Source organism: Lynx canadensis, chromosome D4 (assembly GCF_007474595.2).
Source record: "Lynx canadensis isolate LIC74 chromosome D4, mLynCan4.pri.v2, whole genome shotgun sequence".
In the NCBI taxonomy this organism is placed as follows: Eukaryota; Metazoa; Chordata; class Mammalia; order Carnivora; family Felidae; genus Lynx; species Lynx canadensis.
This window is the reverse complement of record NC_044315.2, coordinates 38,446,218-38,462,955: the sequence shown is the minus strand read 5'-3', so window position 1 is coordinate 38,462,955 and position 16,738 is coordinate 38,446,218. Positions and strand designations below refer to the sequence as shown.

The 16,738-nt window shown below is 41.2% G+C and overlaps 1 protein-coding gene across 10 annotated transcripts in view; it reads left to right on the top strand.

Moving 5' to 3' along the window:
• MPDZ (multiple PDZ domain crumbs cell polarity complex component) overlaps nt 1–16,738 on the top strand; it is a 159,502-nt gene that overhangs the window by 124,659 nt on the left and 18,105 nt on the right. For 4 of the 10 annotated variants that reach the window (XM_030293424.1, XM_030293428.1, XM_030293427.1 and 1 more), the window contains 7 exons: nt 265–363; nt 1,107–1,178; nt 3,412–3,574; nt 5,383–5,579; nt 6,712–6,803; nt 7,024–7,114; nt 9,223–9,303. In XM_030293424.1, coding sequence (XP_030149284.1) covers nt 265–363; nt 1,107–1,178; nt 3,412–3,574; nt 5,383–5,579; nt 6,712–6,803; nt 7,024–7,114; nt 9,223–9,303 — 795 coding nt within the window. The remainder of the gene's footprint in view (nt 1–264; nt 364–1,106; nt 1,179–3,411; nt 3,575–5,382; nt 5,580–6,711; nt 6,804–7,023; nt 7,115–9,222; nt 9,304–16,738) is intronic. The other 6 variants (XM_030293431.1, XM_030293432.1, XM_030293429.1 and 3 more) reach the window with 2 other exon arrangements.

Below are 16,738 nucleotides of genomic sequence, written 5' to 3'. Positions count from 1 at the left end.
GTGAAAATAAAAGAAATGTAGTATCAGTTTCACCAACTCATATCCTACGTAGTTCGTGGCCAGATTTAGGTCGAGGTGTAGATCCAGATCGCTAGAGGTTAACCTTTAGTTCTAGACTGTTTAATACGATGTTGCTCTTAATGACTAGATCTGACTGGATCTAGTAATTTCACACTGTTATTTAAATCAGTACTTTGTTCTTAAAACTTGAGTTGTTTTAAATATATTTCTTTTGCGCTCAGCGCCTCTTATGTTTCCTTTTAGAAATCCCCTTTGTCTTCCTTGCCGCACAACCTTTACCCTAAGTACAACTTCAGCAGCACTAACCCATTTGCTGATTCTCTTCAGTTCAACGCTGACAAGGTTGGATAATGCCATTGTCTTGCCATTCGTTGCCTTTTGCAAATGTTTCGTTCTTTGTTGTGCCTTTGTCCTAGTTCACTGTTTACTAAATTGGGGCAGGGAAAAAAAAAAAAAAGCAAAACTGTGTGTTTGGAGTGGGCATGCAGATCCTTTCATAAGCACATTTTTTTTTGCCAGAGCATATTCATTTTTATAGCTGAAATTAGATGGCCCTTCTGAACAGTAAGGGAGAATCGTGAGTCCAGTGCCTTTCCTATATTTTGGTGTGAGTTAAATTTTCTGATATTTGAATTTTTGTTAGTTGCCAAATGTATGAAGTACTTTCACACATAATTTATTTAAAGCCTTGTATTGATTTAAATCCTTCTCAGACTTCTACAAGGTGGTCCTAAAAAAGCCCTTCTGTAAGTTAATCACTCCACAAATAATTGTGTGTATGCAGGAGTATGTTGAATATTCATAAAGTGTGTCCATATAAATGCCTGAATGAGGAAACATGCCCCTGTTTCAATGCTTGTAAACCTATACTTGGATAGTCTCATATTCCGATGAAATTATAAACCCAGAATTGAAACAAAAACTTACTTACAAGAATCTCTATATGATAATTTGATCATGATAAGGAAGAAAGCTCTCAACAGTTTCAGGAAGCATTTTATGAATATTCATTGGGTTTTCATGTTATTGTAATATGGATAACCAAAGATGTTGTATCTGAAGGAATATGTTTTCTGTTACTATAGGAATTACAGAATTCAAGTAGAGTTATCTTCCGTTGTTCCCCAACTAACCCTTTTGCTCCCACACCATTTAAGGTTTGTCTCAGTGTGAAATTTTCATGAGTAAGTAGGTGTGTTACCGTGTGCTATGTGTGTGTTACACTTGTGTGCATACATGGCATGGAGTGATCTCAAGTGCACTTTGCATTTTTTTCCAATGAAGGCTAAACAGTCTCTGTTAAAGAATTGTATTTTCGTTAATAAATCTTAAGTGTCAACCACAAGCTAATTACATGATCTCATTCAGAAGGAGGGTTTTCGGGAGTCGTAAAATAGAACACCTAATCGCTTGCCCCTTTAGTAAATATAAATAACAGGCTTGTATTCCCTTTATGATGAGTCAGTAATGTGAGGACCCACCGTTTTAGTTTACTCACGGTATGAAAATGGTGTGCCTAAGTCAGTTCCTAAACAGTTTTTTAGGCAGATTTTGTTATCTTTAAGTAAAATAACAGCTCAGGAAAGATATGCAGCAAGATCTATAATGTTTGCGTCCATAAATTTATTAAAATTAAGGGAGGTTTAAATCAGATTTTGTCCCCCTTTTTAAAAACCAAATGGGCTTAACCTATCCTTGCTAATATTCTCTCTTGTTATAGAGAAGTTTTTATTTTAACCAGAAAAAAAGTAAATTCCATACTCCCCCCTCCCCCACTCCCTGCCTCCCCCGCCGCCCCTACCTTAGTATGTTAAATGAACCTTGTTTGTTTGCTGGACATTTTTATTTGTACATTGTTGATCTGAGGGTTTTATGGCACAGTATTTGGGAAGACAACAAGGGTTTTGTTTGCAGTGGTAGTTTTTGTCTGGGTGGCCAGCTGTGTGTAAACCAAACATTTGAACACAGTAGATTCTGTCACTTGAAAATCTATTGCCTATAAGTCTCTACCAATGAGCTCTCTGTTACTTTGCCAGAAAAATAGTAATTGATATTTATTAGGTTCATTTTGGGGCAGCTTAGCATCCTAACGTGGTTTCTGAATCAACAAAGAAAGATCACCTTCAGTGCTATATAGTTGTAGTATTAGGTGTATTTTGTGGTATTCTGGTTCTTGACAAGAGTTAACAATTGCTAACTATTTGTACATGCTTATCATCTGATGTGTTCTATAGAAGGTTTTTTTTTTTTTCATCAAAATCTTTTTCCAGATCCACACATATAAAATGAGGTATATCAGAGGGATTTTTGTATGAAAAAAAGGTAAAATAAGAATAGGAAAAATGTTGATTCAAGGCATCAGGGACAGCTTCATACCATGGTTAGAACTTTAAGTGGGTATCTCTGAGCGTTGGATTAGGTACTAACTGTGGAAGTTGGAGGAGACAGCATGGCATAATGGAAAGTGCATTGGATTAAGAACTAAAAGAAATATAGTACCGGTGTGATTTTGAAGAACATCATCTCATGGCCTCAGGTCTTTCATCTGCAAAATGAGTAAAATGAGCTCAGTGACTTATAGGCCTTTCCAACTCTAATATTCTATTTGATAATCTGCAATATAAAAGCTTGATACCAAGCCCTTTTTTTGAAGTAGGACCGATAGCCCCAAGTGACAGCAAGTATGCCGTACTCTGGGTTTGTATGAAGTGGTCTCTTGTGTTTTCTCACTTACCTTGTGAACTCCCTTGGCAAGGGAATGATGGGGCCGTCCCTTAAAACCTGCTCCTCAGATCTGAGTCTGTGCGCTCTGTGCTAACAAACCAGCTCCCCTGGTAGATGAGCCTGCATGTGTAATGCTCATTTTCATGGGTTTGTTAAGAGAGTCATTTGGAGAGAGGATTCAGGTAGCGATGAAGAATTCTTTATATATAGTCTGACTGCCAGCCTTTGAATGCCTTTCATTGTTTGATTAACTTATTTGTTCATTTTTTTTTTTCCAATTTCTTGGAAGACTTTTCTAGACACACAAAATCTCGCCTAGACCCCTGCATATTTATGAAAACTTTTGAATGAGAATTTTTTTCCAAAAGGGGAAGTTTTCACAGTTTTTTTTCTATCTTGTCATTTAAGCCTTCAAATTGAAAAAAATCATTGGCCTAAAATACCAAATAATAGTTTAATGAATTATACTTTTTTATTATATATTATGCTATTTTTTACTATATTTAAACTTTACCTGAATCCTGTCTACCATTGTATATACATTTTTTGATTATATATGTGTTAGATATTTTAAAGCCCGTTTTTGACATTATACTTTTATTTCTTTTACTTAAGTTGGTCTTCCTTAGACTGCACGTACCCACTGTATTCTTCTTGTTCCCGCAGGCACCCAGTCAGTCAGAATCAGAGCCGGAAAAGGCTCCATTGTGCAATGTGCCTCCACCCCCTTCTTCAGCGTCTAAAGACATGAGCAGCGATCATACACAGTCATCCACAAGCAAAGTCTCAGAAGATGTGGACAAAGAGGATGAGTTTGGTTACAGCTGGAGTAAGTTGTCTTTTGTGATGCATTCAGTTATAATAGCGACATTAAAGTAGCTCTGGGTTTCTCAAGGCTTATGCCCTGGGTGGATAAGTACGTTTCAGCTTTAGTTATATATACTGCAATTTTGTTTGGAAAAAATACTGTTTGTTTTGCCTGGATACAGCCCACATTCCCAAAGCATGAAATCATATTCTCCTTTCCTCTAACCGAACGTTCCTGCGAAGCCCATTTTGCCGTTTGTATGAGCGTTAAAGAGGGCAGGGCACTCTCTCAGAACCTAGTACAGGATCCGCCACCTTGTGGTCTTGAACAAGTCATTGCCCCTCTCCAGACCTCACATTCCTCATTGTAAAGTCTGGTTGCTGTTAATATTTTGCCTTGAACTCTGGTATTGTCTTGCCTAGGGTGGTAGCGTAGTATGTGTTGAGATAAAAACTTGGGGCCTTTGGCAAGTTGTTTAACTGCCTCTAAGTTTTTGCCCAGTGGCTATATCTCTTTTGAAAATTCAGGCCTCACCTCAGGTTGCTAACATCAAATTTGATAATGTCTGAGGAGTGCAAACCACAATGTCTGAAGCACAGGAAGCATTCAAAGGCAGCTATTCTTAGGATCATTGGGGTGTCTGTTTTTCTAATGAAAGAAGCCTTTTTATAAGGAAATATTAAACATTTAGTGAAAAGTTACTCATGTATCAGTGCTTTAAGAAGTTCTGTTTTAAAAAATATAATTCCTTTAAGAAAGCCATGGTATATGCTTTTAGGAAGCACAGGGTATAAACTTTGTGCCGCTGGATTCTAGAAGGAATCAGGAAATGGCCGTTTATGAAGTTGGCGCAGGTAAGAATCAATATGGAATGCAAGACATCAGCCGTGTAGTAACATTTTCTAAGACAAGATTTGTAAAGTTTGCAGTTTTCTAAGTCTGTTTTCAGTAAAATAAGAGTATATTGCTAATCCGTTGAGGTGGCCAGAATATACTCTGAGGAAAACATGAAAGGGAATGTCATGTCACAAGCTACCCCAATACTTAAGGGCTTAAGGAAACAGTTTATCACCGTGTTGTGGTGTTGTGGTCGACTGGGCTCAGCTGGACTGGGCCTTAAGGGTAGCTCACTCGCATGGCTAGAAATCTGTGTTGGCTCCTGGCTGGTTGTTCATCTGGGCCTGTGGCCTAGGGCACCTCCATGTAGCCTTGCCCTCTCAGATTCAAGAATAAATTGTACCTCTTGAACATGTGGGATGGGAGAGTTGAATGGTCTCATCTAGTGAGGACATGGGTCCTAAATCTGAGACGGGTACATTGATTTGTCCTGGCCTAATGGCTCTGTGCAATAAGACAATGCATCCTCTTTATTCTGGGTGTATGTACCAAGCAGCTGCCCAACATGATGTGACACACATAGGCCAGTTTTTCTATGGGAGAGATGTCTCCACTGATCAGTGAAGATAAATCCTTCACTGAGAAGAATGTTTTCTTCTCTGTGAATGATAAACTAGTGCTTTGTTTTAATCAGAGTCTTTTGTGAGTTGGTTAATAATGAATCTCTTGGGCCTGATCACCCAGATGAACTGATTAATTAGACATGATACTGTCTGCACACTATATGCAAAGAAATTCCTCAGAGTTTGGGTACTCCAGGAACCCAGTCTTGACGCCTAGGGGACCAGAGTTTTCTTAGCTTTCCTTAACTGCCAAGGATTTACATTTTGGTCCAAGTAATGCTCTTTTGAAGCCAGATGACCCTCCATAGTAAAACATCTGGCTGTGAATTAACCTATAATTTGTTGTTGTTTTTGTTTTGTTGTGCGTAGAAAATATCAGAGAGCGTTATGGAACCCTAACAGGAGAGCTCCATATGATTGAACTGGAGAAAGGTCGTAGTGGTTTGGGTCTAAGTCTTGCTGGAAACAAAGACCGATCCAGGATGAGTGTCTTTATAGTGGGGATCGATCCAAATGGAGCAGCTGGGAAAGATGGTCGACTGCAGATTGCAGACGAGCTTCTAGAGGTAAGTTCTTAATGGAAAATGCTGAATTCATTGCTGAATTGGTGCACTGGAGTCATGAGTTTCCAGAAAATCCACCCGGGCCTCATATGGTGACTGAGAAAACTGTTGCTTGCCTAATAAAATAGATGTGCTGCAGCAAGTTTGGCTCTAAACCAAATCTCTGCTAAGTAGAGTCCGTGTTCCCATTAACTTCCATTAAAAGGTTGTGACTGTGTCGCACCAGAAACAATTTTTGCCCCAAGACAGTAATAAAGATCACACTTCAAAAACATTTTTTTGTGTGCTGCATTTTTATTAGGAGCTTTTGAAAAGCCAAACGACCAATCACTCCTTAGTAATGAGATTGACCCACTGGACGTTCTGGAAGTTGAATTCCTAATGGTAGAAGCGATAGGGGTCGGGTGAGGTGGGGTCAAGGTTAAGGCTAAATAACAAAAACAATAACTCAGCCCTCCAAACCAAATAAATTTCTGGGCCAGACTTTATAGTGTTTAGAATCACATGTGCTTGTTTTGTTTGTCCTTGCCTCCTGGAGGCTGGGATCCACGTGTCTTTATATTGCCTTAATACTCTTCCTTGCACTCCTGTGCTTCTCCCTTGGCCAGGAAGGCTCAGTCAGCAGGGGCTAAGTGACTAGATGACGGGAAGTTTCCATTAGGTACTGTTCTGCTTGGGCACGTTCTGCTTCCCAAATCCCTGGTCTGCCGGAATGCTTCTCCCAGCGGCCAATCCCAGGGCCTGACTCTTGAGACCAACTAAGATCTGTGACCACAGGGACTTCCCTTGATGATCTGCGGAGGTCACTAGTGCTTCCAGGAGAGCCCTTGCTTCGACAGAACATGCTGGAACCCCAGTGCCCTCCAGGAAGCTTGCTGTGCTTTTTTTTTTTACAGTCCCAAGTGCTGCCTCTGTTGTCTATTGGGATCACACTACACACACGTCATCGTAACGTCGGCTTCAAACATGAGCTTTTCTTTACTCTCCTTCAGAGTTAGGTTCATGTTCTTGGAAGAGACATACATATAATATTTTATAGGAAGGAAAAAATGACCTGTATATTAGCTAGATAAGGTGATAAGAAATGAGCAAAATTAAAATTTCAGGCTCAATTAATGCTATTTGTTTCTCATAGATCAATGGTCAAATTTTATATGGAAGAAGTCATCAGAATGCTTCTTCAATCATTAAATGTGCCCCTTCTAAAGTAAAAATAATTTTTATCAGGTAAGCACTTTCTTTTTCTGGTTTACTAAGTATTTTTGATTAGGCTTTCAATTCAGAGTTCTTTTGAATGAAAATAAGACATTTATAAATGTATGAGTGTTATAGTCCAAAGTCTTTGAGGTTGCAGAATTTTCTCTAATAATCCTTCTGAGTCCTCAAGTAAAAGAATGAATATAATATGAATCATTATTCTATGATAGGTCAATACTCTTTCTTTTAGAAATAAAGATGCGGTGAGTCAGATGGCTGTATGTCCTGGAAATACAGTAGAACCTTTGCCTTCTACCTCAGAGAATTCTCAGAATAAGGAGGTATGTATTTTCTGTCTATTTCTCTGGGAAGCTTTGACTGATGTACTATGTATTAATTCAGTGAACAATTACACAGCCCTTATTGGGATGTTGAAGATAAATGACTCATAGTCTTGGCCCCCAAGGAGTTTATAGCCTAGTACAAGAAACACTCCTGTAAATAGGCACACTGCTTACGTGGAGGCCACTAGTGGCGTCTGCATGGGGAATAACGAAAGTAGAAAAAGTTGTCAAGTCTCCTTCTGGAGAGAGACAATGACTCTCTAGGGGAAGTGACACATGAAGTGTATGTCGGAGGTAGAAGATGTGGGGGGGGCAAAAACCTTCCAAACTGAGGGCATGCACTGAGGAATGGCGTGTGGACTCTGGCTGATGCAAGGAATGTAAATCACAGGGCATCACTGAATAGTGGGAGCGGGGGAGTGGGTTCCTGGTGAGGAAAGGGTCACTGAGAGAGAGGAGGTAGGGTCAGACCATGGGACTCATGATGGAAACTTTGTCTTTGAGGCCTTGGGGACCTCAGTAAGAATTGTGTTTTGAAATACTTCTTTGGAAACGGCACAGAGAAAAATCAGAGGTTGCAGGGAAGAGATGATAAACTTAAGAGGAGGAGGAGGGGGGAAGGGAGGGGGAGGAAGAAGAAGAAAAAGAAAAGAAAGAAATGGTTATGTCAGAAGTTTCAGAAGTTTAGGATCCACCTTAGTGTGACCTTATCCCTGACTAAATGTACTCAGTGAGGAACAGTGAGTGGTTGACGATCTGTTTGTCCAACAAGCACTTGCTGAGTATCTGCCTTGTGTCTGGTGCTGCTTTGGGGGCTGGAAATGGGCTGGTGAAGGACACAGACAAGATGTAGCAAGGTTTGGGTTGGCTCACTTGGTGACTTGGTGGATGGCTGACTTTTACCAAAAAGAATATTGAAAAGCAGATAGCTGTAAAAGTGGAAAACATTCTATTTGAGGCTGCTTGAGAACGAAGTGCCTGTTGAAGAGCCCGGGAGAAGTGTACATGGGGACACTGGGTCTAGAGTTTAGAGAGGAATTCCCTTAGATGCAGATTTGTCATTTGTTAGCCACAGGAGCTGAGGCTCTTATGTACAGAAAACACTTAGAAAGAAGAAGAAGGCCAAGGTCAGAATTATTTAATAGCAATAAGGAGGAAGCCTAACAAAGAGTGCTCAGAGGTAATGAGGAAGGACCAGCGGGCATGTTGCATAGCAGCCAAAGGGTACACTCTCCAGTCTTGAGTGTGGCAAAGAGGTCAAATGAGGAGATGACTAAAGAGAGTCCATTGGACCTGGTGGCCAGATGATTACTAGTGTTTTTTGAGAGAGCAAATGGTGGCTAAAAAATTAGGAAAGAGAAGGCAGTAGCCAGACGGTGAGTCTAGAATTTGGAGTTTTTGGTGAGAGTTCTGATGTGGTAAAGCTTCCAATACTTGTTTAGGATGAGTGAAAGGAGGCATAGAGAATGAAGAGCATAAAATGAGAGAAGCCGTGATGATCGTGGTGGAAGAAGGTGCAGATACGGAAACACTGTCCCCTAAAGGAGCGTACAAACACTGGGCGCGTTGGTACGCGATGCAGGCTGCTTGTTCTGGTGAACTGGGCAGTCATTCACAGTGGTGCACCGAGCGAGTGATTTCTCAAGATTAGAAAGGAGAAAATTTTATTTTCATGTGAATGGCGCTGCATATATCCCTTAGGAAAATGGAATGTTTTAATAATTTTCAAGTAAAACGTTTAATAGCTCCCAAATTCGCTTGATGACTAACAGAGTGAAAAGGAGTGAATGGCGCCTCTGCTCGTGTTCTGTGTTTAAAAAGCGAGTTTCGCCACTTGGTAGCTGGGTCGCTGTTAGATTTCACTGAGAGGAAATGCAGGCAGTCTTGAGAGCCGCTTTGTGCCTAAAACGATTTGTGGTCTAAAACAATTGCTGTCTAATCATGCCTTCTTAGTATTTTGAAGAGAGTCTAATGTTCATAAACGTCATGAAATGTTAGAATAATAACGAATTCTAATACGTGAAACAATTTTGATGAAGTGGCCCTTATTAAGCAAAAATGCGTAACACTCGGTTGTCTATTTTGCCGTTCTTTCCCTGTGTCAGGCCGAACCAAGTGTGACTACTTCTGAGGCACCTGTGGACCTCTGTTCATTCACAAACGTGCAGCATCTGGAGCTTCCCAAGGTAAGTCTGCTTTGCGTTGGAATGAAAAGGTATGAGCACCTTCACACCAGTGGTCTAATTTACTGGCTGTCAGAAGTGTGCTGTCTAGACCAGCAGCATCAGCATCACCTGGGATCTTGTTAGAAATGCGGCCGCTTGGGCCCGCCCACACCTATGGAATGAGAAACCCTGGGGGTGGACCGAGGTTTGGATTTTTATAAGCCTTCTTGGCGATTCCGGCGCACACGGAAGTTTGAGAATTACCGTGTTAATTGATACTTTAGCAGGGACTAAGCTTTTCCTGCCTTTAGGATTATCTCCCAGCATGACGGTTAGCAGTCTCTGCTCTGATACATTCACCAAAGACCTGCTGTGGAGGAAATAAAAAGAATAAAGAAACAAGTTATAGTCTTTGTGCTTCATAAAACCGAAAGCTCCAATTACTAGAAGTTTCACTGATAAACATCAGCGAAGTATTTACTTTTGAAAAGATCTGAACCTTTGGTTCAAATGACCACTTCAAAGAAGTGGTTTCCTGAACAGAAACCTAGAAATGCTTTCAGGTGCTGCGGGCTCATGCTGGAATACAGGCAGGCAGTAGGTGAAGGAGAACACAGAGCCCTGAGATGCTCAGGGAGAAGGGGAAGGCGGCGGGGCGGTGGGATATTCACCATGGGCGGAAAGAAGAGAAGTGGTCCATACGCCAGTCTTCAGCGATGAGGCAGTGCAGTGTGATGCTTACCGCCTGGGCTCCAGAGTCTGTCTGTCCACCTTCCATCCTTGCTTCGTCAGGTACACACCTGACACATTATGCGATCTTCCTTTGCCTCCGTTTTCTCACCAGTAAATTGGAGATGATACTATCACCTTTGACCTAGTTTTAGAGGTTAAATAAGTTGTGTGTAAGGAGTTGGCATAATGCCTGGCACACAGCCAGTCTTTGTTAAGTATTTGCGAGGGGTGGGGTGGAGGAAGACTGTGGCTCTTGATTTTGTTTCTTTTTTTCAATAAATAACCATGAGCAAAATGGATTGCCCTGGTCCTGTCATTTACAGTACACGTAGAAGAAGTCATTATTATGCACAATTTGTCTCCTGGTAGAAGGAGAAGTACATCAAGTCATTAAAGTTTTTGCCTTTTCTACTGAGAAGTTCATACACTTCAGGAACCCCTTGCTCTGTTGCCATGTAAGAGAGAGGATACCTTTCTTTCTCTCCTGCTAGTTTCAGATTGAGTTTCCTTTTCCTTCTAAATCCTGAAGTGTCAGAATTTATAGTATTTAACAGTGCAGTTATTTCCCTACAATTTGTTAATTATGAAGCATTTAAATGTAGGCTGGATTCATTATACTATGTGCTTTTTTTAAAATACAGGTTTGTGCCTATCTTTAGAAAAGCCCAAAATAATATATATTTTTTACAAGTACCTTTCATGGCACTGATTTAATTTATTTACCAAGGGTTTAGTATATCCTAGAATATGAGTACCCAGGAAGTGTTGGGGGAATGACCCAGCTAAACAGATGAATAAGGAACAGAACCCAGTAGCAGCTGAACAGGCAGATTTAGAGCCAAACCTTCCGAGTTGGAGCCCTCTTTTGCCTCTTACAGGCTGGGACCTTGGATAGGGTTCTTAATCTGGAAAACTTCCCCTCTACCAAATGGAGATGATGGTAGTGTTCGCCTCATAGAGTTGTACTGGGAATGAAATGTATGTTGTGTGAAGAGTCTAGAACCTTGCACACATACATCAACACTGCCTGTTTTTGTTGTTGTTGTTTTTATTGTTACTAGGAAGGAATAAGCTGGCAGAGAGGGAGATGTCTAACTGCTTGTTGGCACTGTTTTTTTGTGATGCTTTCTCCTCCTGCCTCAGGCTACCTGATGAAGGTGTTCTTTAGATGTTTAATCGTCCTGATCCCCTGTTCAGAATCTTTCAAGGACTTCCATTCCCAGACAGATAAAGTCTCTTGACCTGGCATTCAGCAGTGGGGTGGACAGAGGCCTCCTTTGTCAGAAGCCCTTCTGAGTGATCTCCCATAAATCACTTGGAAGCTTGATATCACTGGTCCCCGCTCTCCTCTTCTGTAGATGGGGCTGCTTGTTTCAGGGGTTACTTCTGAGATTCTTCAAGCTAATGGACAAGCTGCCCTCATTCTATAGCAGCTTAAGAGCTATTCTCTGTCTTTAGCCTACTGCTGATTTATTCAGCAGTTGTCTAACATGTACACTTCCCTTTCTGAAATAGTTGCTGTGGGGGAAACCTAAGAACTCGGAAGAATGTCAGATTTTATTGCCCACAGAAAGCTTCTGATTATATGTCGATTTCAAACACATCTAAAGCTCGGTAACTGAAATGTGTTTATTGATGAAAGCCAAAGTGAATAAAGGGGAATATTCAAGGATCTTTTAAGATCAGCTGACAGAAGAAGCAATCAACTATGACTTAAAATGTGGGCTTTTGGGGCCACTTGACTTTTCTGGGTCTCAGTTTCCTTACCTACAGTATAGGGAAATAATAATACCTTTATATTGGAAGTATTTTTGTAAAGATTAAACGAAAGAATTTGTATAAAGCACTTAGTGTGGTGTGTAAATGTGATGTGTCTCCTGATCACATGGGGGCCCCCGCATGTGGGGTGACGATCTGGTGGAAGCCAATGGCACAGGTGGTAAAAGCATTTACTTGTAGTAGAACAAGGAAGATAGAAATTTACTGAACACGCCGCAGGGGAGCAGTAGGCAGGACAGCAAAGGAGAGGCTGTCTGCAACCAGGGAGGGACTGGGGGCCATAGTTAAAGTGAGAAGGTGAGGAGGTAAGGCAACAAATGGAATTTTCCCTTTTTTGGTAACTGTGCCTGGTTATAAGTAGCCTATTGGTTAGTTAGGGCCTGTGGATATTTTGAGGGGGGGGGGGTCACCTGATGAGCCTGCCTGTATTCAGCCAGGGGGTCGCTGTGGGCTCTTTCTATATTCCATCACTCAAGCCTGTTTGCCTAAAGCGGCCTTTACACTTGGCACAGTTTGAGTTATTATTTGCAAGTTAATATTTTAACCATGAGGTTCTGAATGCTCCACAGAATGTAGCCTTGGAGGAAGCCCTTGCTAAAAATGACATGTTAAGAGACGGCATATGGTATAAGCCTGTCCACTCTGAACCCCATTATTAGTCGACTCTGGGAAGAAAATGCAAGAAAGCAAAGAAGGGAGAATTAACCAATCTTCTAGCATTCATACGTCATCTGCAGTTCTGTGTCCTTTATACTCCCAGTATTTTGAAAAATTACGTTTATTTGAAAAAAATTAAAGGTAAAGTCACACGTGCACTGTGTTCTGTACTTCTCAGCAACCCTGTGTGACTGGTTTGGCTTTTCCCACTTGTAACAGTTCCCATAACTCAAAATGGTACCTACCGCTAGAACTTAAACTCTAGTCTTACATTTGCCATTCCTTGTTTCAACTTGCAACCAGGGCCCATTCACCTTTCCAAAAGACCTGTGTCTTACGAGTCTTCTACTTCATTCAGACTGACTTGTATCAAGAGCCCATGGAGATTTATTTTGAGAATTCATCCCTCCTTGCCTCTGCACTTGGGATGCCCTTCTGCTTTCTTTTAGCTTATCTACACCCTGTGTAACTCAAGACCCAGTTTAATCTAATGCCTGTTTATTTTGACATACCCCTTCAACATTCTGGCCTATGTAATGCTTACTAGTAATATCTTCATTTATTTGTCATTTAACGAATCATAGCTCAAGAGCATGTCTCTTGCAGTAAACATTCATGTGGGTAAGTTTTCTGTACGTCTATATTGCAAACACGTTAAGAAGGGAGAAACTGCCATACTTTTTCTCCCATTACAAGTGGGGGGTTACATAGTATGGGGTACCATAGTTCATGCCAAGGATGCGACAAGGAGGAATGCACGGATGCTTACATGCCACGTGTGCACAAAGGGAAGATGTCAAGTGTACTTGAAGAGTACAAGGAGGGGAGAATAGTTTTTGTTACTGTTTCAAAACAGAAATTGTAGTAACAGGTCATTTCTAGTTCTGTTTTGACTTCTTAAACACTTGAGACAGGTTGATTATCTTTTTTTTCTTTTTAATCCCCCCCCTTTTGAAGTGAGAAAATAGAAGTATAAACAAAGTTTATAATGTATATAATCTGAACCCTTAGTGTTGACTGAAATGCCAGTTCAGTTTATCAGACGAAATGTTTTTGATTAAAGAAAGATTGATTTTTTAGTACACATTGTCCTAGGAAAGTACCTATACATCAAAGCAGGTGACAACCTTACATGGTTGTCAGAGATAGGTTTCGTGTCCACACAGTTTTATAGGCTATAAGTCTTCAAATAGCATTGAGAATTTTTGGGGGGAATGTTCCAACTTCAAAATAGCTCTCCTGACAATAATAGGAGTTTAGCTTTGTTGCACTTTTAATTCTTGTTCACTCTTTTCTAGCTGTTTAATTATACAACTGTTGCTCCATAAATAATTTGGTCCCTTTATTTGTTTCACCTTCTCTGTATGGTGGTGTTTTAATAACTGGCTCAGAACAGTGCTTCTCAGCTCTTTTTCTGTTAGGTACTGTATGTACTGTTGCAGAAGTGAGGTGGAGAGCTAAGCAGTTAGCTAAGACATTGCTCTCATGCCCTGTTATCCTTTACCCGTGTTTTATCCTGTTCTTCTGATACCAGTAACGTCTGTATATATGTATACACATGCTTGTTTTTATAGGACTCCAGGTGGAATTGGAACATTTCGCATTTGCAGGTGTGCAGCTTATTGTTCCTTTCAGGACTCTGCCTGTTGCCAATAACAAAAACAACAACAAGAAAATCCAACTTCCTCCGACAGGCTTAGTCAACGAAGGGGATTTATGGGCTCGGGTTACTGGGCAGCGATCCTCAGGGATAGTTGATCCTGTGGCTCCGTCGTGTTGTCAAGAACCAGTTCTTCTCCTCCCTGCACAGCCGTGAAGGGTCAGCGGTATCCCCGGGCTGGTCTTCTCTCAGTTTTACAACGGCTGCCAACCACAGTTGGGGTCATGTGCCACTCCTTCCACATGCAGGGTGGGGGCAGAGTGGCTGTCCCAAAATGCTGAGCACAAGTCCTGAGACCCGTGCTGTTAAGCCAGTTCAGATCATATGCCTGCTCTTGAGCTATAGGGACTGTGGCCAGGGGACTGGAATTGTACTATGGACTTCACTCATTCACGCTCCATCCTTGGGGTCATTTATCCACTGTTACATAATGAATCACCACAAAATTTGGGAGCTTAAAACAATAGACATTTATTATCTCTGTTTCTGTGGATCAGGAATTGGGGAGCAGTTCAACTGGGTGGTCTGGTGAGACTCTGTTGTACATTTTGCCAACGAACGGCCAGCTAAGGGCTGCAGGCATCTGAAGGCTTGACCGAGGCTACAGGATCCGCATCCGGGCTGGTTTGCTTAAATGACTGTTGGCAGGAGGTTCCCTTTGCCTCTCTGAGGTGCTGCTTTCATGTCCTCATGACAGGGAACCGGCTTCCCTCAGAGCAGGTCATCTAAGAGGGAGAGTAAGGAGAAGCCCCAGGGCCTTTTGACATAGTTGTGAAATTACACACCATTCTTTCTGTTCTGTATTTTATAATCAGGCAACCAAATCCAGCCCACATTTCAGCATCTCCTTCTTGAAGGGAGGAATGGTGAAGAGTTTGTATACATATTTTATTTATCTTTTTTATTTATTTCTTAATTTTTTTAATGTTTATTTGTGAGAGAGAGCCTGCACATGCGTGCATGTGAGTGGGGGAGGAGCAGAGAGAGAGGGAGACACGGAATCTGAGGCAGGCTCCAGGCTCTGAGCTGTCAGCATAGAGCCTGACGCAGGGCTTGAACACACAAACCGTGAGATCAGGACCTCAGCCGAAGTCAGATGCTTAACCTACTGAGCCACCCAGACACCCCTGTATATATATTTTAAAACCACCACCCAACACGTAGGCAGAGAGGAAGAGAGCCAGAGAGAGAGAGAGAGAGAGAGAGAGAGAGAGAGAGCGAGCGAGCTCCTGTATGTTATTTGAGGCAGCAGGGGGAATAGGGCTGGATATTCTTTAAAACAAATGTATGAGCTTATACAAAAGAGTAAGATGAGAATGGGCATTAAGCAAACAACCAGCAAATGCTCACTGTACTAGTAAAATACTTTCCTGACTGCAGGTAAGTGAATAGGCAGTAATAGAATCAAATCCCAGAGTTGAGTACATACAATCATTGTAGATACAGAGTAATACTCAAACAAATATTTCTTTGTGGTAATAGGAAAGACCATTGGTGTAGAAAATCCCAAATAGAATGTTTAACTATATTAGATGCACTTGGCATTGGCATTGGGATTTTATCTTTTTGGTAGCACATTCACCTTCCTACTCATTAATCCTGATTCTTTTACCACTAAATCAGGATTCAGGTCTCAAAATCCTGGCAAGTTGAGAGAATTTATCTGGAGTAAATCCAGTTACATTCTGTAGAGTAACAAGCAGAAGGAACGTATACTGTATATAGCGCATCAAGTTTTCGATCCCTTCCTTATTACATCCGATCTTCAGAGCAATGTCATGGTTGGGCAGGAACAGCATGGGTTTGAACTGTGTGGGTCCATTTATATGTGGGCATTTTTGATAATAAAGGATAGTACTGCAGTTTTTTTTCTCTTCCTTATGATTTTCTTAACATTTTCTTTTCTCTAGCTTACTTCATCGGAAGACACAGTATACAATGCATATAACATGCAAAATGCGTTACTCAGCCATTTATGTTATCAATAATAAGGCTTCCATTCTGTTGGTAGTTCAGCTTTGGAGGAGTCAGCAGTTATGCATGGGTTTGCACCTGTGCAGAGGGGGATCAGCACCCCAGCCCCCATGTTGTTCAAGGGTCACCTGCATCATTACTCCTTTCTTCAGATAAGAAAATTGAGGTTCAGACATGTTATGTGGCTTATCCAAACTCCTGCAGGTAGGCAGAAAGTAAATTAGAACTGAGCTCTTCTCACCCCAAAAGTGCAATTTTCTCTGTCTTACGCATGTGACTGATTGTCTGGAAAGAGAGCAGTGGTAGAGAGAGATGCCCAGTGACAGTCTGAAAGTCTACAATGAATAGTCTACCTCAGAAAAGCACAGTGTTGATAGTCTTTCAAATGGCGGTACGACCTTACCTGGTGTCATGGTCATGGTCCTAAAGGCCCGATGGCTTGGTTGGCTCTCATGTGTACATGTCGTAGAAATCACGGCAAGATTTCCCTTTCCCTCTTTTGCTTTACATTTGCTTTACATTTTACATTTCTGGGTAGAAACTACAATGAAAAAGGTTGCTAGCTCTAACCAGAATGAAAATATCCAAAACCCTATTTTAATTTTATGAATGTAAACATTAAAGAAATGTAAAAGCCAATACTATTGAACATTT